The 22,912-nt window shown below is 37.0% G+C and overlaps 2 protein-coding genes across 2 annotated transcripts; both read left to right on the top strand.

Annotated features, from left to right (window-relative positions):
• Positions 1 to 818: 818 nt before the first annotated feature.
• LOC121737636 lies at positions 819 to 2,643 on the top strand. Its single transcript, XM_042129295.1, has one exon. It carries the CDS (start codon positions 875 to 877, stop codon positions 1,868 to 1,870), a length of 996 nt encoding a protein of 331 aa, XP_041985229.1. The 5' UTR covers positions 819 to 874; the 3' UTR covers positions 1,871 to 2,643.
• A 10,727-nt stretch (positions 2,644 to 13,370) lies between these two features.
• LOC121737775 lies at positions 13,371 to 17,019 on the top strand. Its single transcript, XM_042129468.1, has 6 exons — positions 13,371 to 13,425; positions 14,095 to 14,261; positions 14,499 to 14,601; positions 15,383 to 15,460; positions 15,850 to 15,956; positions 16,705 to 17,019. Exons 2-6 carry the CDS (start codon positions 14,105 to 14,107, stop codon positions 16,758 to 16,760), a joined length of 501 nt encoding a protein of 166 aa, XP_041985402.1. The 5' UTR covers positions 13,371 to 13,425; positions 14,095 to 14,104; the 3' UTR covers positions 16,761 to 17,019.
• Positions 17,020 to 22,912: the final 5,893 nt, after the last annotated feature.

Here is a 22,912-nt window from a genome sequence, read left to right as displayed (position 1 = left end):
CCCGACTAACCTGTTCCATAGTCAGCAGGGGGTGCTCCTCAGGCAATTGCAGTAGCAGCAAGCCCGTTAGATCTTGTAGGAGCAAGATGATTGTCTTCTGTAGCGCGTGGTCCGCTCCGGAGCGTAGCTGAAGTACTCTTGAATTTTGATGCACTTTGGTCGACCGACCACACAAAAAGTTCACAGCGATTATATTGAAAAACCAAAAGGGAAAGAAACTTGAAATTCCAGCTGGATTAAGCCTTTTCAAGGAAAAATTATCAGAACAAAATTTTCTCGTATGCCATAAAGCCCGATCCGCGGCAAAAAGAAGACGTCAGCTATCAAAACAGTCGATGATTTTGTGCTCCGTTTAAATAAATTAAAGTAGTGGTTTTTTCGCGCAAGTTCCTAAAATATTGTGTTTCAATTGAATATTAAGACTAACAGTAACAAACAGTGTAAAAAGTTTTGAGTTTGTACAAGAAATCATTGAAATATCTAACAAAAAGAAGAGAAATTAAGCAGTTTTAATTTTAAAGTGCGGGTAGTGCGATAAACATTCAAATACGTAAATAAATAAAATCACGCCGAATAAGTCAAAGGGCAGCGTCATCTGTCTTTGGGTCGTTGAACTAAAGACCAAAGATAAAGCTTCACAGATAAGTTGAACGTAAAACCATAGATAAAGCATCACAGATAAGGAGTAGTATCAGAACAGCGCCATCTCTCTTTGGGTCGCTGAACTAATCAAACAATATATATATATATATATATAATATATAGATAAAAGATCATCAAATAATATTATATATTACATAAATACCATCTGAAAATGGCGTCTGTCCATAAAGTATGTTCGGGCTGTAAAAATAATATACCAAAAAAAGAGTTTATGTCATGTTCTACATGCAACAAATTGTACGACTTGTTTTGTGCAAATATGACTATGAAAATATTTTCTACTATGTCATCCGAGTATAAGAAGAGTTGGAAGTGTTTTGAGTGTCAAAGTCAATTGCCAAAGTCTGATAACTCAAACACTCCTATACGAATGCAGAACCGTACCAACATTATGACATCAGACGACGACAATGTTCGTGAGGTGGAGAATATAACAATGCGACCAAAGAACAAACCGAGTTCAGTTAATGAGGAAGGTTTACGCAATATGATTAAACAGGAGATGACATCCACCATACAAAAACTGGTCTCGGAGCAACTTGCGAATATTTCTCAGCAAATTACAGGATTTCATGAGTCATTAACATTTCTTAGTAAGCAGTACGATGATCTTCTCCAATCTGTAAATGAAAAAAACAAAATTATCGCAGGACTTGTTACGAAAAATGAAGGTTTATCTCAGCAGGTTAAAACCTTGACGGAAAAGGTGAACAACATTGAACAAATCATGCGTTCACCGAATCTCGAAATAAATGGCATACCGGAACATCATTCAGAAAATCTAGTCAAGACAATAGAACAATTGGGCAGAATTATTGAATCTCCTGTTGAAGACAAGGACATTCTCCATGTGACTCGTATAGCTAAGCACAATAAAAACTCTGACCGTCCACGCTCCGTTATTGTCAAACTCTCCAGTCAACGACGACGCGATGAAATATTGGCTGCAGTCATGAAATTTAATAAAAAAAACGTGGATAAGTTAAACTCTGAACATTTGGGAATAGGTGGATGCAAGATTCCTGTTTTTGTATCTGAGCATCTCACCCCTTCAAATAAACACTTACATGCAGCTGCTCGACTGAAAACAAAAGAAGCAGGCTTTAAATTTATCTGGGTTAGAGATGGTAGGATTTTTGCAAGAAAAAACGAACAAAGTAAAGTGTTATTCATAAGAGACGAAGATAGTTTAAAATTAATTGTTTAACCTACATTACCAAATTTTTACAATGATATTATAGTACACCTTTCTTTAAAATGTCGTTAGATATATACTACCAGAATACTAGAGGTCTGCGTACCAAAACTGATGATGTATTAAGAAATATTTCGATTAGTAATTATGACTTGATTGTATTCACCGAAACCTGGCTAACCTGTAATATATCTAGTGCAGAACTTATAGACGAAAGGTACTTTGTTTACAGAAAAGATCGTTCATGCACAACCAGTTCCAAAAAAGACGGTGGAGGTGTTTTAATCGCGGTATCCAAAGCTATTCCTTCGGTTAGACAAATAAATTGGGAGAGTACTGCTGAAGATCTTTGGATAACAATCACAGTCAAAATTCATAATGTTGCTAAGAAAATATCTATTTGCGCTGTGTATCTACCACCTCCCGTCTCTTTGGAGGTTCTGACATCTTTTTTTGAGAGTGCAACCTCTGTGATCGATCAATCAGATCAAGTAATAATATTAGGTGATTTTAACCTGGGTTTTGTTAAGTGGTCTAAGCAAAATATTGTTGATCCATGTAGTCCTTTAAACTATGATTGTAAGCTGGGTTTAGCACTTATCGATTTTATGTCAATGAATAATGTTTCTCAATACAATGACGTGTTAAATGTGGATAACAGAATTTTGGATCTTATTTTATCAAATTGTCATGGTATAAATGTATATAAATCTGTTAATTCACTAAGTAAAATTGATCCCAAGCATCCCCCTATTTGCGTTTCCCTATCAAATCATTCTCCTCAATTCCTAAAACCACATTGCAATCGTCGCCATAACTTTTTTAGAGCGGATTACAGTGAGATTATTGCTTACTTAAAGAATATTGATTGGAATAATTCATTTGCTAACTGTCCTAATGTTAGTGCAATGACTGATCTTCTTTACCAACATATACAAAGTGCTATTGATTCTTTCGTGCCGTTACTAAAACCCAAATCTACAAAATTTCCTGCCTGGTTCAGTAGTTCTCTTATAAAATTGCTCTATGAAAAAAATAAAATTAGAAATAGATTTCGGAAATATAACAATCCGCGTGACGGTCTTGAATATGAAATATTGCGCGAACGTGCCCACAAATTAAGTGAACAGTGTCTTCTAAATTATAAAAAGAGAATAGAATACAACATTTCTGCTAACCCGAAAAGCTTTTGGGGTTTTATTAAAGATAAACGGAAGGGTAACACCACTATACCGACAGTCATGAATAATGGCGACACGATAGCAACAAATGGTACCGAAATTGCCCAAATGTTTGCTGATAAATTTTCGTCCGTATTTTCTAACACTGTCTTAGACAATGATACAGATTTAACTTTTGATGGTACATTATCATTAAACAACATTTATATTACCGAGAACCAGGTTTCACGAGCAATTAAGAAACTTGACATACGAAAAGGTGCTGGCGCAGATGGAATTCCCCCTGTCTTTGTAAAGCGTTGTAGTTCTGCCCTATCACATCCTCTAACAATTATTTTTAACAGATCATTGCGGGACGGAATATTCCCGGAGATTTGGAAAAGAACCAAGATAATTCCCATTTTAAAAAAAGGCGATAGCAATGATGTTAGTAATTATAGGCCTATTGCAATCATTTCGTGTATCCCTAAATTATTTGAGTCTATAATTTGCCCTCTAATCACGCATCAGTTAGAAAAAAATCTTTCCATCCACCAACACGGGTTTAGAAAAGGCTACTCAGTGGAAACTAACTTGGTAACATTTAAAACTTACTTGTGCAATGAAATAGACAGTGGTCGGGAAGTAGACACAATTTATATGGACTTTTCTAGTGCCTTCGACAAGGTTTGTCATGCCCGGCTGTTAAAAAAGTTAAAAAGATATGGCATTGGAGGATCTCTTTTAGAATGGTTTAGATCATACCTAGCAAAGAGACTTTTATATGTTGTTGTTAATGGTTTTATGTCTGACGATTACACAGCAATTTCTGGTGTACCTCAGGGCTCCCACCTTGGTCCAGTACTTTTTTTAGCTTTTATAAACGATCTCTCAGATGCCATACACAATAGTGAGTTCAGTCTATTTGCTGATGATCTTAAAATATACAGAAGGGTAACCTGCGCACTGGATGCTGATCTTATTCAGCAAGATTTAAATAGTATATATTACTGGTGCTGTAGTAACGGTATGGTTCTAAATGCTAAAAAGTCATTTTATCTTAAATTTACACGAAAACGTGAACAAAATAATGTAACCGCAACTTATGCTATAAACTCTGCCGTACTTAAACAGGTTACAGAGATTCGAGACCTGGGCGTGGTTTTTGACTCCAAGCTCAATTTCAAGTCACACATAGATATGTGTGTCAAAAAAGCGTATAGAATGTTAGGATTTCTTAAAAGAAACACTACAGGATTTTTAAGTATTAAGCCTAAAATTATTCTATATAACTCATTAGTTCGTAGCCATCTGGAGTTTTCATCAGTAGTTTGGAGCTCTCGATATATTTCCCACTCCATGCGCGTAGAAAATGTCCAACGTGCATTCACGAGACATCTCGCGTTTCACTCTCCTGGTATTTCTCATCGTGCTACTTATGATTTACGCTTAAAACACTTTAAAATATTGACACTTAGTAATCGCCGAATGATAACTAATATAATTTTCTTAAAAAAGATATTATCCGGAATTATTAACTGCGACAACCTACTTCGTTGTATAAAATTAAATGTCCCGTATCACTATCCTCGTTATCCAATTACCAAATTATTCTACACTCCTAAAAGCAAAACTAACATCCTAAAATACTCTCCCTTATCTAATATCTGTTCTGATTACAACCTAGCTTGCACATCTGTAAGAGACTTAGATATTTTTAATGATTCCTGTAAGAGTTTAAAAACCAAATTAACCAATTATAATACTCAAACTTCTGCTTTCGAAAATTAAAACTCATATCAAGTAATCATTATTACATTTAATAAATAATATATCTACTGTTCTAATGAATGCCGTACACGCCTATAATTGGCTTACACATAAGTGCATGTTTTAGTTTAAGTTTTAAGTCTAAATGTATTTCTGTGTTTTGCTGTTGGCGAGTCTAATAAAGAAATAAATAAATAAAAAAAAGCGCCCAGCAAACACTTGTCATCTGTCAAGTGTCAAAAAATATGTATTCTTCGTATTCTTCCGACAGTGGTGAATTGCCATATTATGTTAAAGGTTCATCCAACGGTTGATGAACAGAAACTCCCAAACTGAGCTACATCCCAACAGTAGAAATCAAACACAACACAAATCCAGAGTGTAATTTGAGAACTTATTATTTAATTATTAAGGAAATTAAGGAAATATAATATATTAAATTATAACAAAATTAAGTGCACAACCAAAACCACTAAACCGATTTTACTAAAATTTTGTATGAAGATACTTTGAGTCTTGGGAAAGGACATGGGCTAGTTTTTACTCCGGAAAATGTAAGAATTTTGGGGCAATGAAGTTGCTGACATCTAGTTAAATCAAAATGTATAACCAAGATGTTTTGAAATTCAATTACTTAATTATAGCACCCTGTATAAGGAAATGGTTTTAATGTATAATTAAAGGCGAAAACGCCCTGTAGGCGTGTTTTATGTAGCAGTCACAGTAATGACAAAACCCATTTGCTTTTTAATTAATGGTACACGGAAATTAAGATGCGTAAAGCGCAATTCATCTTAGCTCTATGGCTCAGCCTTGTATACAGGGTGTAACACAAAGAAGTGATACTAGCTAAAAGCCGAGCTTTGTGAGGGCTCGCGTCGTTTTTCTGCATGGTAATCTTTAAGGCAGTTTTTTTTTACATTTAGTAGTAACCAAACCTTGGCTGGCCGATGATAACTTGCACGTGGGAGAGCCATGCTTCGGCACGAATGGGCCGGCTCGACCGGAGAAATACCACGTCCTCACAGAAAACCGGCGTGAAACAGCGCTTGCGCTGTGTTTCGCCGAGTGAGTGAGTTTACCGGAGGCCCAATCCCCTACCCTATTCCCTTCCATACCCTCCCCTTCCCTTCCATACCCTTCCCTTCCCTACCCTCTCATATTTTCCTATTCCCTATTAAAAGGCCGGCAACGCACCTGCAGCTCTTCTGATGCTGCAAGTGTCTATGGGCGACGGAAGTTGCTTTCCATCAGGTGACCCGTTTGCTCGTTTGCCCCCTTGTATCATAAAAAAAAAAACACATCTACTTATAAATATAAATGTTGAAGTACAAATCGATAGGCGTGATAGCTTTTCCGTAAAGTGTACCACAAAAGTGCTCAAGTCGTGGGATATACTTGGGCTCGCTTCGCTCATCCTGATTACTTGAGGGTGTCCCTTGCATGCAGGGTATCCATATCCATATTTCCATACTTGATACTAACATTATAAAAGTGAAAGTGTCTGTCGGTCTGTCTGTTACCTCTTCACGCCCAAACCACTGAACCGATTTTGCTGAAATTTGGTACAGAGATACTTTGAGTCTCGGGAAAGGACATAGGATACTTTTTATCCCGGAAAAATGTACAGTCCCCGCGCGATAAACAAGTTTTGGCGCAACGGAGAGTTGCGGCCTTGCATCGTCTAGTACTGTTATAATGTTATAACGAATTTGTTGCTGAATTAGCATGTTTATTGGATTCGAAATAGTTGCTACCTAGTTTCAATAATTGCCTGTTTCAATCCAATATGTTCCAAACCGTTTTAAATGAGATGTACAAATAGTTGAAGTTCAAAAGGAAATGTTCGACAATGGTGGATTAATGAATTGATAGTTCAAATAGTTATAATCTACTATATATAGTCTAAAAGGCAAATCGAGGCTGGAAACTTCATAATATTATAATGTCAAAAGTATGTAATTATGTGCCTTGTAATTTTGATAAACTATAGTGAATAGGCCTAGAAAAAGTACATAGATCGCACGTGGATCGTACTGTACACGAAATAAACGTAATGCACGGTCGAAATTCAAAAAGATGAAAATTTACAATTGTTTGTATTTTTGCTGTATCATGAAAAATAAAAACAAAAAATGTTGACCAAATAATAACAATCAACCAAATTATCTGTTCTAGAATGCTAATTATAAAGATGAAAAGTTTGTTAGTTCTCGTACAAATAGGCTCTGAAACTACTAGGTCAATTTAGATTGAATTTGATATCGACGGGGAAGTATACTGTTTTAAAGCGAACGAAGGCACCCAAATTTAAGTAAGTATATTAAATAATAAAATTATATATTATATGTAATATATTTTGGAGTTTACTGCTCATAAGAGATATAACCATTTTATTTCTACGTACTACGCGACCGTAATATACCCTAGAGCAGGGGTCACCAAATGGCGGACCGCGGTCCGCATCCGGACCGCCGACCCATTGTATGGGGACCGAGTATTTTCGAAGGTGAACTTTGTTAAAAATAAATTATTTCGGTCTCAACATACTGATGAACATCTCCAGGATTAAGCCCGGCCGCACATTGTCCGAAATTTCTGATCAGAAACAGTTGAACGTCCGCGCTGTCTCTTACATTTTGTATTGAGCCGAGTGAGCTCGAACTCGCCGGAAGGATATTTCGGATAGTGTGCGGGGTGGTGGTCCGGCGAAATTCAACTGTTTCTGATCAGAATTCGGACAATGTGCGGCCGGGCTTAATGTTGTTAGCTTGCACCAATTTCACTCCAAACAAGCAATAAAATTGTCCCTTTTCTTATTAATAATATGTAAATAAATACCTTTGTAACTTATTTTCCTGTTCTGAGGTAATTTCCGTAATTTACTTTTTTTGAAATTTTTTTTTATTATAAAATGTGCGGACCGCGAAGGTCATTTCTTTTCTTAAAATGGACCCTGAGCGAAACTAATTGGTGACCCCTGCTCCAGAGTCTAGCTATCGTTTATTCATTTGTCCCACACATACCAAGGAAAGGAATCGAACCAATGAACTGTCAAATTGCACAAGACAACCAATAAGTTCCGTGTAGGTACTTTACACACTTATTAACAGATTCTTTGGTTTTCCTCTTCCACAGTATAAATACACACAGTAGAGTGCGTGTAACAGCTGTGTCCTTGGAATGCAGTTTGCTCCGCACAGATACAAGTTACAAATGCTCGGCACTATGTTTTGCAAATATGTACAACAATTAACATCTCCTAGATTAGCAAGGTCAGTGACCGCTGATATCTGTCTAAACGTTTCGTCTAGATACAGGTGTAACAAAACAAATATAAGTTCATGACTTTGCCCATACAAAAATTATAAAAAAACTAACTCTTTCTGAACTCTATAGAGGGGACTCATAAACACCCTTAAAAGGTATTTTAAGGGTAGCGAAACGTATGCTCTATTCTGAACTCGTGGAATGCAAACGTTGTTAAGGTGGCCAATTCCTCAGATTTAAAGATGTTTAGAAAGGCATATGAAGCGTTGCGAAGTGGACTGTATAGTCTCGATGAGAAGAACTGGCATCAAATAGGGTACAATGGCGGCAACTAAGTAGTCAATATTTTATAAGTAGCGCAGAGTCGAAGCGCATCGAAGCGAATTATTAAAACTAAACATAACAAATTCAACCTTGACTTCAAAGCGTTAAGGCACTTTATTACTTCTGAGAATTGAAAAAGGAGCGTGCATCCGCGCGAATTTGCGAGAATGCGCCCGACCAACGCTGATTCGCCTCGCATAAGTAATGTATGCGTTTCGCTCTAGAGTTAAGGTTGAATTTACTGTGTTCAGTGTTTGGGAATTCGCTTCGACTCTGCGCTATTATATATAAATTGACCCTTATAATATAAGAAAAAGTGCACTCAAGTCATCTATAACTTATTTATAACTAGTCTACGCTCTACTGTATACAAATAATTATGCTGTGCTCCTTGTCTGCACGGCTCATCGCGTCTGGATGCTTCTATCAATCAAGTGGACGTGTTAATTCTCCTACAAAAAGATATTTCATTTGAGCCGCGGTTTATCCGGCGGATTTTGTTAAGCGTTTTCTCGTAATCCTTGCTTATTTAAAGGCCGAAATGTTTAATGATTATTTAACTTAAATTTAATGAAAATTCGACATAAAAATCTTTTTCTTTACATTTTTAAGTAATCGAAGTCCCCACTGACCACTTAGCGACATATTATGATGAATGATTAGACTTCAATTGAATTTAGAGTTTGACAGATAAATGCCGCTATTTAAATAAATCGTTGCATAGTGACGACCTCTGTGGCTCAGTAGCTATGTCCACACCATAAACCTATACGACAGTATATATTAAGTCTATGTCCACACTATGCGCTTTCGTCTTCAATTTTCGTCATCTTCTTTCATTCAACTTTTTTTGGCGCATTCAATAATTGAATGCGTCAACGAACGCAACGCCAACATTGCCATTTTTGTTTTTTGGATACTGTCAGAGGGCATGCGTCGCGGGCATGCTTCACGTTCGCTGTTGACTGGGCATGCGTTGCGCAGAACTTGACGAACAGAAAAAGGCACAGTGTGGACAAAGCTAGTGGTTGAGGGCTTGGTCAGCGCTCAAGCCGGGGGTCGTGGGTTCGAATCCCCCCGACGGAACAAAAAGTTTTTCAATGTTCCTGGGTCATGGATGTTTATTAAATATGTGTATCATATAAACAAATCTTAAATATATGTATAGTATAAAAGTATTAAATATATTTCCATTGTCTGGTACATGTAACTTGTGTTACAGGCCCGTGCTAAGTACCTGAAGGACTTGTGTCCTTCAGGTACTTAGCACAGGGCCAGACTGACGTGGTGTGCAGCGTCCATAGATAATATAAAAAAATTAATCACTGATCTCGCGGTGTAGCCGCTAAACCGCGCGTTCGCGCGAACGCATTTCAATCGAGCTTTAAACTTTATCTTATCTCCTTTACATCAGTTTCCTGCTACCAAGATGCAGTTTGCGAGATAACTAGCAACGAATCGAAAAACTTCGACCATCCCTCGCTAAAAGTCTTTGTTCAAAATTTCTTACCCAACTTACATAACTTGAATGAAGTATTTACAAGTTAATTTATAAGTTGCTGGAAACTTTCTAGTTTGTGGGCGTCAATTTAGGGTTTCGTTGATGAGAACTAAACTTAAAGGTGGCTTTCCGATCTTTGCGGCGCGTATGGCGCGTGCGGTGGTGACAAATGTGCATCACCCTTAACCTATATAAATCAAAATGATTTTTAAATGTTTTAGCCTCGCTAAACTCGCAACAACTGAACTGATTTGGCTAATTTTAGTCTTGAAATATTCGTGAAAGCCGGAAAAAAAGGAGGTTCGAATTAGAAGAAAAGTGATACAAAATAATCTAACTCAGCCATCCCCAACCCGCAGCCCGCGGGCCGCATGCTGCCCGCCGGGACTCTAACAGTGTCCCGCGTAATGTTAAATCATTTTAAAATTCACGCTCACCCGCAAAATAATTTAAAGTCGTCGTTAAAGTTGTGAATTTTTTCCACTTTTAAATCGTTAATTTAAAGAACGTCATTTTTATTTCTAAAAATGTTTTGTTACGGCCCGCGACACCAAGATCAGAGAAAAAAGGTTGGGGACCACTGATCTAACTGTATTAATATTTTTTTTTTTTTAACGGGCTTTGGCCCACCACACATTCCCACCACTGTATCTCCTGTGTCGCCAGGATTGACAGCGGTATCCAACCACGAAAACCCTTTGATATGATCTCAGGGAGCCCGAGGGACATGCTAAAGCTGTCTTGGGACCCGCAACGAAATTAATCAGAAGAAAATAGGAGGAGTAGGAAGAATTCCAGATTCCCTCCCCATATAAAGCAGGAGACAGCACAAGGTTGCAGTGACCGAAAGTCAAAGAACTGGAAGGGGGAAGCACCACGGGAATAAACGTTAATAATAATAGTGACTACTACGCTAGAGCTAAATTAATTTATTGTGTTAGACTGTTGCCAGTAGTAATTGTGACAAAAACGCTTGAAGGCACGGAAGTTCCTAGCGCTGTCCACGAGATCACCGTAGTATGCGACACCAGATGTACAGAGTAGGTTGTTTAGCATTGTAGTTCTTTCGTCCTGCCAGAGACTGCACTCCCAGAGAACATGATGAGCTGTTTGTTCAAACATGTTGCCTTCGGTCGAGCATACTGTATTAATATGTCTGAAGAAGCGGGGTATAAATAAAAAATTACGAAAAAGTCTATCCTACATTATATTTTAAAGCCGTTTAAAAGCCTGTCAATTTCCGAACGTAGCATTTAATTATTCCTTAAAATGTATTAATTATTATAATCAAAGGCGCAAATACTTCTTAATGGCGTATTTAAGGCTGTAATATAATTAACATTGGAGGGTCTGCAATATTCCAGGTAAGCAATGATTAAAAATAATGATGAAAATATAAAATCTAAAATTTGTTACTTACTGCCTTTTGCCTTCGCAGTGTGTCATAGTACATCTATTATAGTGGCCATATTCTGTAGCTATGTATAATTATGTCTCTGTAACATCATTATATATTATTTATTATATATTATTTCAAGCTGAAACACAAAATATTTACGTATAGGGAACGTGCAAGAACTATAGGCACATGTCAAGTAAGTAACAAGACACAGGATATAATTTACTGAATACTGCAATTATGACAGTAAACAACAAGTTCTGTTCGACGTCTGACAACGTTTCTGTCAATATTCTACTATGACGTGTGCAACATGTCGGATTGTGGTCGAATGGGGATTGTCCATTTTTTTTTAATTTTGCTCATTAAAAAACATTTCGAGGAATAAGGTCAGTGATCGTTTTTCCGTATATAAACGAAAAAAATACCCATTAGTTACTTATATTTTTGAACAAATACGTTTAACCTTTGTTTGACCTTCAATGGCGTTAAATTAGCAATAAATTCGACCAACATTACGTTTCGAACTTTTGCTAAGCTTCTCGTATCAGCTTTCACATAATGAGAACTTGCATTTGACGAACCAGCCATTATAAATAAGATTGAAAGGAAATTTAAAACATATGCAGAGGTCAATTGGCGGCCGATGATGACGTCAGAGCGAAACTTTAAAAATTTATTGAGAAAAAACTAGCCAATGAATTTCAAAATTATTTAATTTATATTCTTAAAATACCCTATTTTAACGAAAAATATAAAAAGTACATGTGATTTTTTTTGGACAATGCCCATTGTTTACTGTATGTGCTAGTAGCGCCCTCTGCTCCAACCTTTGCTCAATATTCCCTGTTGAATACAAGGTTAGAATTGGTAAAACTTGTAGTGGATTTTATAGCTTTATTATGTTTTTGAAATATTTTAGCAGCACTTGTATTTTACAGCAATTTTGAAGATATCCATGACAAAACTAGTTCACGTTGGTTGCGCACGTTCCCTTTATTGATGAGATGAGAATTTTGTAGTTTGATCAGGGCGAGCGAAGCGAGCCCTAGTATATCCCACAGCCTGAACATTTTGTGGTACACTTTACGGAAAACTATCACGCCTATTGATTTGTGCTTTAACATTGTAATTTTTATTTATATGTAGATGTGTCATCATCAGTCAGCCAAGATTTTTTATATGTAGATCATAGATGTGTTATCAATTATCATCATTCATCAGTCAGTCAGGGTGTGACGATGCGAGCCCTCAAAAAGCTCGGCCTTTAGCTAGTTATTATTCGTAGTTAAACGCCTCCGTGGTTAAAGTGTGGCTCTCGACTTCGGAGGTTGTGGGTTTGAATCCCGAGTTGGAAACATGCTATTTCCAATTTTGGTTAGGACAATGCAGGCTGATCACCTGATTGTCTGACAAGTAAGATGATCCATGCTTCGGATGGGCATGTAAAAAGTCAGTCCTGCACCTAATCTCTCGCCAGTCGTGTCTTCCGTCTCACTGGGCTATGACTTATGAGAGTGAAAGGAATAGAGAGTGCTCTTGTGTACTGCGCACACACTTGGGCACTATAAAAAACTACTCCTGCGTAACAGGCCTGGTTTCAATGAAACTAGCCACCGTCACCGAAACCGGTGTGGGGCAGTATTATTATTATTATTCGTAGTTAGATAGGAATCGAACTGGATCGAATACTAAGCTGCATCAACAATGTATTAACAGAATAGAATCAAGGTATTATTTGATGACGACGAGAAATTCATCAAATGTCAATCATAATAATTAATGAGAGCACAATTACAATAAGATTATATACAGTAGCTTAACTCAGTCGAGTTCTCGAAACGCGGACATGATATTAGATGCTATAAAATATTAAAATACATTACGTTTAATTCAAAAACTATCAAGCCTGTTGATTTTTTCTCACAAAAAAGAGCCGGTACACCTTAAAATGGTGAATCAGCATTAACAAAAGTACCATTGTGGTCATTGTGGTCTACTGTATTTTATTATGCTGTGACCATACAAAACAATAATCATTAATATCCATCTACGCTATTAGCAACACCAATTCCATCTGATAGTTGGTAGATTAGAGTTTAGACTGAAGAGATATCAGTTTTGTACCGACTGCTGAATAAGGGTAATGTTTTTCATATAACTATACTAATATTACAAGTGTCTATCTGTTGCGACTTCATCCTTAAGCCTGGTTTCTGCTGATTTAAGTCTAGATTTTTATTCTATTAGAGATTTTAATCTAGTTTTTTTAATTTCTTATTTTTAACATTAATAGCTCTACATGGTGTAACAAAACAAAGTAATATTTTAAGGATACATACCCTGTCGTTACTGCCCATTTATCAACTTTTAACAATTTAGTCAACTGTGAAACAAGCAGCACTGAACGAGTTTTTTTGTGATTTGTATGGACGCCTCTGCCTCATAATAATATTTTTTTTTATAATATAATATCTATGGACACTTGACACCACGTCAGTCTGGCCCCATGCTAAGTACCTGAAGGACTTGTGTTACGGGTACCAGACAACGGAAATATATTTAATACTTTTATACTATACATATATTTAAGATTTTTATTATATTATACACATATTTAATACACATCTATGACCCAGGAACTTTGAAAACTGTTTGTTCTTGAGCTACCAATAGCCCACCAACTGAGCCACAGAGGTCGTCAATTTGCCCATACAAAAACATAATAAAATTAAGTTATACCCTGTATACTGCTCTTAGAGTATTAAACAGTGATACTGCTGCTTTCTCAACACAAAATATTACCTTTCAGTGACTAAAAAATGTTTCAAATAGTAAAATTGCTCCTTGTTCTATGCCTCATGGGACAAGTGTATAACATGCCTCAGGATGAGGCAGAGGCTGAGAAAAATAACGAGGAAGAGGAAATATATGAGGAAGATAGGAGACCCGAGAAGAAGATAGAAACTATTAAATTGGGTGAGATTTATAATTTCTTGAGCATTTAATCTTCATGAACTGAAGTTACTTGTGTAAAAAAAATTCAGTTGTGTAAAACAGTTTTCTAGACCTAACAGATTTTGAGATCTAACTAGGTTTAAGCATGTAGTCAAGTTAGATTCAGGTACATATCTTAAGTTCTGTGAAAAGATGACGATTTTTTTTTGGGGGAAAAAGGTGCGATTCCCATGTTGTTCTTGTTTATTACTATTCTAGAAACAACGACAGAAGAAGTGTTCATCATCACCGACGTCCCCCAAGATGATATCATGGTGGCCCTGAACATAGATGATGGAATCTACTCCACACAAGCGTATAGGTAAGAAATTCATAGGCATTACTGGTTCGGGTTATCCATACTAATAATATTATAAATGCGAAAGTTTGTCTGTCTTGTTTATTAACTCTTCATGATTAAAACACTGATTTTGATGAAATTTGGTATGAAGATACTTTTGAGCCCGGGTCAGATCATATACGCGAAAACCCGGGTTTTGAAAATTGGGTCAGGGTTTCGATGGCCTAGAGCTAAGGCTGCTTCGGAGAGCTAAGGCTGCTTCGGAGAGCTAAGGCTGCTTCGGAGAGCTGGCTGCTTCGGAGAGCTAAGGCTGCTTCGGAGAGCTAAGGCTGCTTCGGAGAGCTGGCTGCTTCGGAGAGCTAAGGCTGCTTCGGAGAGCTGGCTGCTTGGGAGAGCTAAGGCTGCTTCGGAGAGCTGAGGCTGCTTCGGAGAGCTAAGTCTGCTTCGGAGAGCTAAGGCTGCTTCGGAGAGCTAAGGCTGCTTCGGAGAGCTAAGGCTGCTTCGGAGAGCTAAGTCTGCTTCGGAGAGCTAAGGCTGCTTCGGAGAGCTAAGGCTGCTTCGGAGAGCTAAGGCTGCTTCGGAGAGCTAAGTCTGCTTCGGAGAGCTAAGGCTGCTTCGGAGAGCTAAGGCTGCTTCGGAGAGCTAAGGCTGCTTCGGAGAGCTAAGGCTGCTTCGGAGAGCTAAGGCTGCTTCGGAGAGCTAAGGCTGCTTCGGAGAGCTAAGGCTGCTTCGGAGAGCTAAGGCTACTTCGGAGAGCTAAGGCTTAAATTATATAGGTCCTTTAAATCAATTTATTTACTAGGTACATCAACAGTCAGTACAGCAACGGAAAAGAAGACGAAAGATGTTACGACGATTACATGAAGTGTCTCTCATCACAGTGAGTACTGAGTGCTAGGAACCGTACATTTTTAAATTATAATGCTATAATGATTAACGTATTTCGGCCACAATCGGTATAAGAGTACTTCCCACACTGATTGTGGCCTATTTCATGATACTGCATGAGTCATTCTAATGCCTAAGTGTGTACAAAAGGTACTCTGTTTCTCTATTGTCATTATCTTCTGGGATGGATGTCGATTGTCGACTGACTGATAAGAGATCAAGCGCAGACCGAGTAAAACCAATTTGGATTAAAATTGGTATATTAATACATTTACTCCCGAGTCCCGGGAAAGGACATAATAGTTTATGTCCCGCAAAATAACTAACGCAAAGTTTTTATAGATCGATTGGTCGGTTGGTTGATTGATTGGCTGATTGCAGGGTAGTGATGAACATAGTCTGCGGGTACAACAATAGGTACCACTACGGCCGGTACACCTTCAACAGCTTCTGCGACTTGTACTTCGACAACTGCATACGTGGATGGAGTGAGTATTTTTTTTATGCAATAAGGGGGCAAACGAGCAAACGGGTCACCTAATGGACAACAACATCCGTCGCCCATGGACACTCGCAACATCAGAAGAGCTGCAGGTGCGTGGCCGGCCTTTTAAGACGGAATAGGGTAATAGGGGAGGGTATGGAAGGGAATAGGGGAGGGTAGGGAAGGAATAGGAGAGGTCGGCACTCACTCGGCGAAACACAGCGCAAGCGCTGTTTTACGCCGGTTTTGCCTGTGAGCCCCTGGTATTTCTCCGGTCGAGCCAGCCCATTCGTGCCGAAGCATGACTCTCCCACGGAAAATGTTGACATTTAATGTGAGTTGTCAGCGCAATGACCAGCGGGGCTAAAATGGTCGCTTTGGAGAATCATATTATATTGTTTCATAATATCATTCATTTTTAAACTCCACTTTGCGTGCAATTCATATAGTGATTCGCTTCGATTAATGATTGGTCTCCGCGCGTGAGCGCCGCTCGCGGGACCAATCATTAATCTAAGTGAATCACTATATGAATTGCACGCAAAGTGGAGTTTAAAAGTTAACCATATAATGATTAATTATGTGATTCTCCAAAGCGACCATTTTAGCCCCGCTAAGATCTTTGGGCGTATTAAAACCAGAATCCAGCCCTGAAAGTGTTTTTCAATCTACTTCTTTGCATTGAAGTCTATTTTTTGCATTTTTACATATTCGGGTTATAGTAAGAGAATTCAATAAAACTTAACTTTCAGGATATTGGCGCTTATTCAAATATGGAGAGTGTCCGTCATACTATTCGCGACGATGACCTGATAAGCCAATTTGGACTTTATTGCCTTCACAATAAGATCGAAGTACATCAGCTCGGCGACAGCTTATAAAGATCTAAGTACACATTAAAAGAACATTAATCTTCTTATTATAAAATAAAATTGTTTACCTTTCGCCGTAGTAAAACTTCGGACTTGAGACAAAGAATAAATATTAATGTAGAGACTTAGAGAGGCTAGCACAAAATAGAATTATTTGTACCTAAATCCTGGCAAAATTTTAAAATTAAGGGGATTTAATATTTAATGTATTATAATTTGCGTTAAAAAAGAAGGGAATAAAATATTTTATTAACATTGGTATTTCAATTGTAACGTTTTATAATTTCTGATTATTATTATTATCTATAAGCCAACACAATTCTATAAATAAATAAAAACTACAACAGACTGCTGTTTAATGAATATTATTAATTGTAATATCCTTTTATTTTCAAAACTTCTCAAGGCATTGGTTATGATAATTAATGATATTATTGTAATATCAATCAAAAACTTGGATATATCCAAGTAATATTTTATGAGGTTTAATAGACACCGTAATAAAATAATAAAAATTCTGTCGTACGGCGTAGAGGATACACCAGGGGCTAGAGAAATGAAAAAAAAATACTTGTAATATCTATAGCTGTCTCCCTTACCTCAAGCCTATACCGCAGAACGCGATAGAGACAACTGCAGAAAATCCAGAAAATCAACGATTCGTTGTCCCCTGATACCTTCTCCAAAACTTAACCGATTTAAGTACTTTTTTCATTAAAGATTAAAAAAAAGTTTGAGCTGTATTCCTATGTTTTGCTTTTTTTGTATAATCTAGCCAAATCTGTTTTCTGGACGTTTGAACACAGCGGAAAATCTGGCAATTTTTTGGGTTTTTGAACGTTCATATCTTATTTAATAATTAAATTATGAAAAAAAAGAAAACATAGGGACATTGTATTAGTAGCCGTAGATATTCAGGAAAAAAATTATAACTCTACTAGCATTATCTAGGGAGGAAACAGGGGACAACGTTTGTATGGAAAAAAGGGCGGTGTGGACTCCTCTTATTGGCTGTATAGGGCAGTAAAATATAGGGAAAAATAGTATATTTTATTTTTCTTTATTGAATACCAACAGCGTATTACAATTTGGAGCTTAACACTCAGTGCCGTAAATAGGGCGGTACCACCGGTGCCCAGGCACAGGGCGATGACTCTGGGTTGGCGCAAGAATGGCCAGATCAGAGGGCCCTATACTTAGCATTGCTCGGGTACCTATAATATCTAAAAAAGAAACAGGGGCGCAGTTATAGAATCTCGCACACGGCACAGGGCGCAATAAAGGCTATTTACGGCACTGTTAACACTAAAAATGTAACAATTAGTGTGGCCAGTAACAGGTATTACATTGTTAATCAAATAGTAGTAGTATTTAACATTATAATAAAAACTATTTAATTAAAATTAGAAGACCGTCATCGTTATTATCGACACAATAAGGTCTTGACATGATTACTATTTAATAAGCTAGTCAACTCCCAGTATTGTGGTTTTAATAAAATGTAAAATGTCTTAGCTAATTAATTATATTAATATAATGTATGTGTGTGTGTTTGTGTGCAAGTAAGTGTGTATGTGGGTGTGCATGTGCGGCACCCTAGCCCTACGACACGAAGTCTTGGGATCAGTGAAAAATACCACTAGGGTACCGCATGTAAGGTTTGTACATACAACATGTTTATGTAAATTCATTCCTCTTTTTTTTTTATTAAGTATCATTTTTTAATATTTTTATAACTTCACTCTTGAATTTCGTTTTAGTATTGTAAGCAAATACGTCTACAGAATTAAAATTTTTTGTGTATGAGCGACTTATACGTGAAATAACAGAGTTCTGTCCATAACTAGTGTTTGATGCAGGTATGTGCAGTAGGGGGGTGTTTCTAGTGCGGAATTTCGGCGTGCGGAAGGTAAGTTGTGACACGAGATCAGGGCAATCTATTTTACTATTAGCGATGTCGTACAGTAAACATAAGTCCAAAACAGTACGTCTCTGCTCCAGGGGCAAGAGATCAAACTCAGCGCAGCTCTCGGCGTAGGAATCAAATCTTTTACCACAACGGTAAGTCAGGTAAGTTATAATTTTTTTCTGAATGCGTTCCAGGCGACTTTTATATATGATGTAATGAGGGGACCATATCGGACTATTGTACTCCAAAACGCTCCTCACGTATGCGGAATAAACGATTTTGAGTGCTGAGATGCTTAAGAATGACTTACACGTCCGAAAAACAAAGCCCATATTCTTGTAAGCTTTACAAATTACGTTTTCAACATGGTTCGAAAAAGTCATTTTACTGTCCAGATATACACCGAGGTCCTTAACGATATGTTTTCTTTGAATTAACACACCATTCATGTAATAATTATGGGTTATGGGCTTTGGTTTCCGAGTGAATGTAATACATTCGCATTTAGTAGAATTTACAGTGATATTATTGCGAGTATAATAATTGAACAAGCTGTCAAGGCCTGCTTGAAGCTGTAAACAGTCCTGGATCGAATTAATCTTGCAAAAGATTTTTTTGTCATCCGCATACATGAGATAGTACAAAATATGTTGGAGGCACGAACCAATATCGTACAAATAGGCGTTGTACAGCAATGGTCCCAGGTGTGAGCCCTGTGGAACTCCAGTGGGCATCTCGATATAGTCTGAGCGATAACCGCCCACGTATATATCTTTTAACTAATGAATTTTCTCACTAATGATCATTGTTCACTTCCTCTGTGAAGTATCTACTAAGTAGGTAGAAACCCTTAACATTTTCGAAGTGCTTCTGTTCCCTACTCTCGGCTTTGGTTTATTTTTCAAGTGCGAGTACTCTCAACTGATTTCTCCTAACTTTTTCAATATTGCGATTCTTTGCGGAGTTTTTCTGTAATACAGGATGTGTTTGTTTTGTATAATGAGTTTTTGTTTACTGTAAGCCACTGAGGGCTTTCCAAAAAGTACGTCAAAGGCGAAGCCCGAGGGAGAGTCATTTGAGTTATGGATACGTAGAAAATATTTTTAACAACTCAGTCTTCGTGATCAAAGAACTCAGTATTAGAAGAACTCAGTACACTTTAATAATATTATGGAAAACTTTACTTATGAAGGAAATGTTTTATCAACATATTACTGTAATATGTTGATAAAGCGTTTCCTTAACATTATATGGTAAAATTAACTTAAAAATAAAATTACAATATTATGTAGAAACATCTAATTAGAGATTAATTTAATGTATATGTCGTAGCCAATTGGTTAAAATAGCCGTTTAATTAAACAACACCATTCAATCACACAGCTATACGTCGTTTAGCCGACTTGTTGACTGCAACGTTCAACACTACAGCTAGACGACGCTTAACTAACGCCTAACTGATTAAATGGCAAAATTACTAAGGTGACCATTAGTTTAATGTTATTATTACACAAGTTAAGCGTAATGATAACAAGGAGAATAAATTGTATTCTAACTCAGTTTGAACACAATTATTGCAATAAATACCTTGGTGATGCATTTCATAATCCCGTAATTTCTTCTCGAATATTTGTTTACATTTTGATTTACTCGTTATTGTAACAGCTAATCGACAGAGAACTGGCGACCAAATCGGTCATTAGCTGTATTAAAACTCCGTTAGCTACTTCCCTGAACAACCTTTTCTTAATCTGCGTGCTGGCAGGCCATGGGCGGTGGGCGTGGGGAAAAAAATGGAAAAAAAATTAGGTTCAGTGACTTTTTTTCCAAACAGTTGCGATGTACTTCCTGTGCACCCAATTGAATTGAATCGATCGGGTGGTAGGAAGGGGTTGCAAGCGTTAATTAAAAGTAGGTACTTAAATTATTATTATTTTCATGTGGGTCTTTTTTTCTTGTGATCTTTTTGGTATTAGAGATGCGTTATATCCACAGATTTTAGAAGTAAGGTTATATCAAATCTCATACACCTTTCTGCCGCATTCAGAGACGTGTAATTACTTAACTGCTATTATATGAAGATTTTGACATAAACATCCAGTAACCATACATTATCTGTCAAAATTTTTATTTAATTTTGACCTCTAACTTCGCTATCGAGTATCGAATAGATGGCTTACAAGTTACAACCCAGCCAAGGGTAGTAAACCATTTTGGCGCTGTGACAGTGACGGAATTTATTACCTTTTGTACACCTTCGGCTTGACGTGGGTTCTCAAAGTTGAACCCGGTTTAACGGACACTTTAATCTTAATTAGCCTGTCACCCGTATTATTGGTTCAATTTCGACAGGTGACACGTGGTCGAAAGTACGGAAACTATAAATGAACCGAAGTAAATGGGTTTATTCGTAAATTGCAGTTATTTTGTATCTAAAATAACTTATGTAATTTTCAAAAGGAAATAGCTTCGTTTATTTTAATAATATTTAAAAAACTACTGCATTGATTTTGATGAAACCTGCAGTATTCTCTAAGTTAAAAAAGGTATTAAAATATAACTGAAATCGGACTTGTAGTTAGTTCAGGATATATGCAAATAAAAACATACATACATGATACACTTTTGAAATTTGGCACAGTTGTACAGACGCTGTATAGACTAACAGGCACTAAATTTGTACTTACATTAAATTTGTTTGTATGACTTGGTTTCCAAATAATGTATTTGAATTTGAACATAATATAACTACGAAAACTGGACAGTTCTGAATATATTACTTACATACGGGTCGAATTGATAACTTCCCTTTTTTTAAGTCAGCTAATTTTTTTTTTTTGCTTTTCAGTGCTACTATTTTCACACTTAACTGTCTATAATATATACACACATACACACCATATAGTATTATCACTTAGTTTTGTTACAAATTGTATAATACCAGCTTTTCTGTCTTGGATTAAGCATACATTGGCATACAAATGAGTCCACTGTTTGCAAATATAACCCGACCACATTCGGAAGCCACATTTTAGCCCTGCCTAACCGCAGTCCCTGAATCCCTTAGACCTCGTGTATAAATAATGTCTCTTTTGTTAAATATTCAAACAAAGCCAATAATTATTTTAACACAATGACTGGTTTAAATTTCATTGCTATTATAAATTAGAAAAAAATACAATTTTCGAGTACTAAGCGATGTCGTCTGTCGATAATTAAAAACATGAGTGGAAGAAGTAGGTAAATAACAATTTGAAAACTGAAATATTTTTTGTAAGTATAAGCCCGACCGCACATTGTCCGAATTCTGATCAGAAACGTTGAATTTCGCCGGACCGCCACCCCGCACACTATCCGAAATATCCTTCCGGCGAGTTCGAGCTCACTCGGCTCAGTACAAAATGTAAGAGACAGCGCAGACGTTCAACTGTTTCTGGTCAGAAATTTCGGACAATGTGCGGCCGGGCTAAAGGCTTTAGGACCGGGAAATGATTCTCCGATCCTTCAAACCCTTGAAACATTAAGATTAAAAATGGACGCCATCAAGACGCCATATTTAACCATAACCATAGAGCTCGACAAGGTTTTAAATGCACGTGGCGAAAAAAGGAACTAACGCTGTCATCATTACGAAAACGCCATTTTTGTCAGTTCTTACTTTTACTCTGACTACAGTCTCCTTTACCAGCAGCGCCCCCGCCCACGTTCATTTATAACCTTGTTGGACCAGCTGTCATCTGTCAATTTCTCCGGGCAAAGTTAAAGTAAAATTTAGCCTTAAATACAACCATAACTTTAACCTTAACTTTAACTTTAACCACGCCTCTGGCGCAACCCAACCTAAGAAAACATACAATTTTATTTCTATTCTAGTAGAATACCGTGAAAATAAAAAAAAATATTTCCAAAGAATAATGTTCTATGTAAATCAGGGATTACCAACCTGAGAGGACACGAAAGAAAAATTGGGACTTGGAAAATCATTGGAGAAAAACCACGGGATTTTTCTAAATATATTAAGTCTGTAAAGCTTAGTACGATTATGAAAACAGGACCGCCTTAAATTGAAATCTAAAAATGTTGCCAAAAGTAAAAATTTTTTAGGAAAATTGCTATTAAGCTTGAACACACTGTAGTTTGTGAATGGACAAGGTATTGTAATTTGCTCAGGCCTAAATG

This window comes from Aricia agestis, chromosome 21 (genome assembly GCF_905147365.1).
Source record: "Aricia agestis chromosome 21, ilAriAges1.1, whole genome shotgun sequence".
Lineage (NCBI taxonomy): Eukaryota > Metazoa > Arthropoda > Insecta > Lepidoptera > Lycaenidae > Aricia > Aricia agestis.
This window is presented reverse-complemented; position numbering and strand designations above follow the sequence as displayed.

Bases quoted from the DNA above. Each gene is read 5' to 3' on its own strand.
- LOC121737636 (XM_042129295.1), top strand. From the start codon at position 875: ATGTCATGTTCTACATGCAACAAATTGTACGACTTGTTTTGTGCAAAT.
- LOC121737775 (XM_042129468.1), top strand. From the start codon at position 14,105: ATGTTTCAAATAGTAAAATTGCTCCTTGTTCTATGCCTCATGGGACAA. The intron at 14,602-15,382 runs GTAAGAAATTCA...TTTATTTACTAG, and splicing joins TACTCCACACAAGCGTATAG to GTACATCAACAGTCAGTACA. The intron at 15,461-15,849 runs GTGAGTACTGAG...GGCTGATTGCAG, and splicing joins ATGAAGTGTCTCTCATCACA to GGTAGTGATGAACATAGTCT.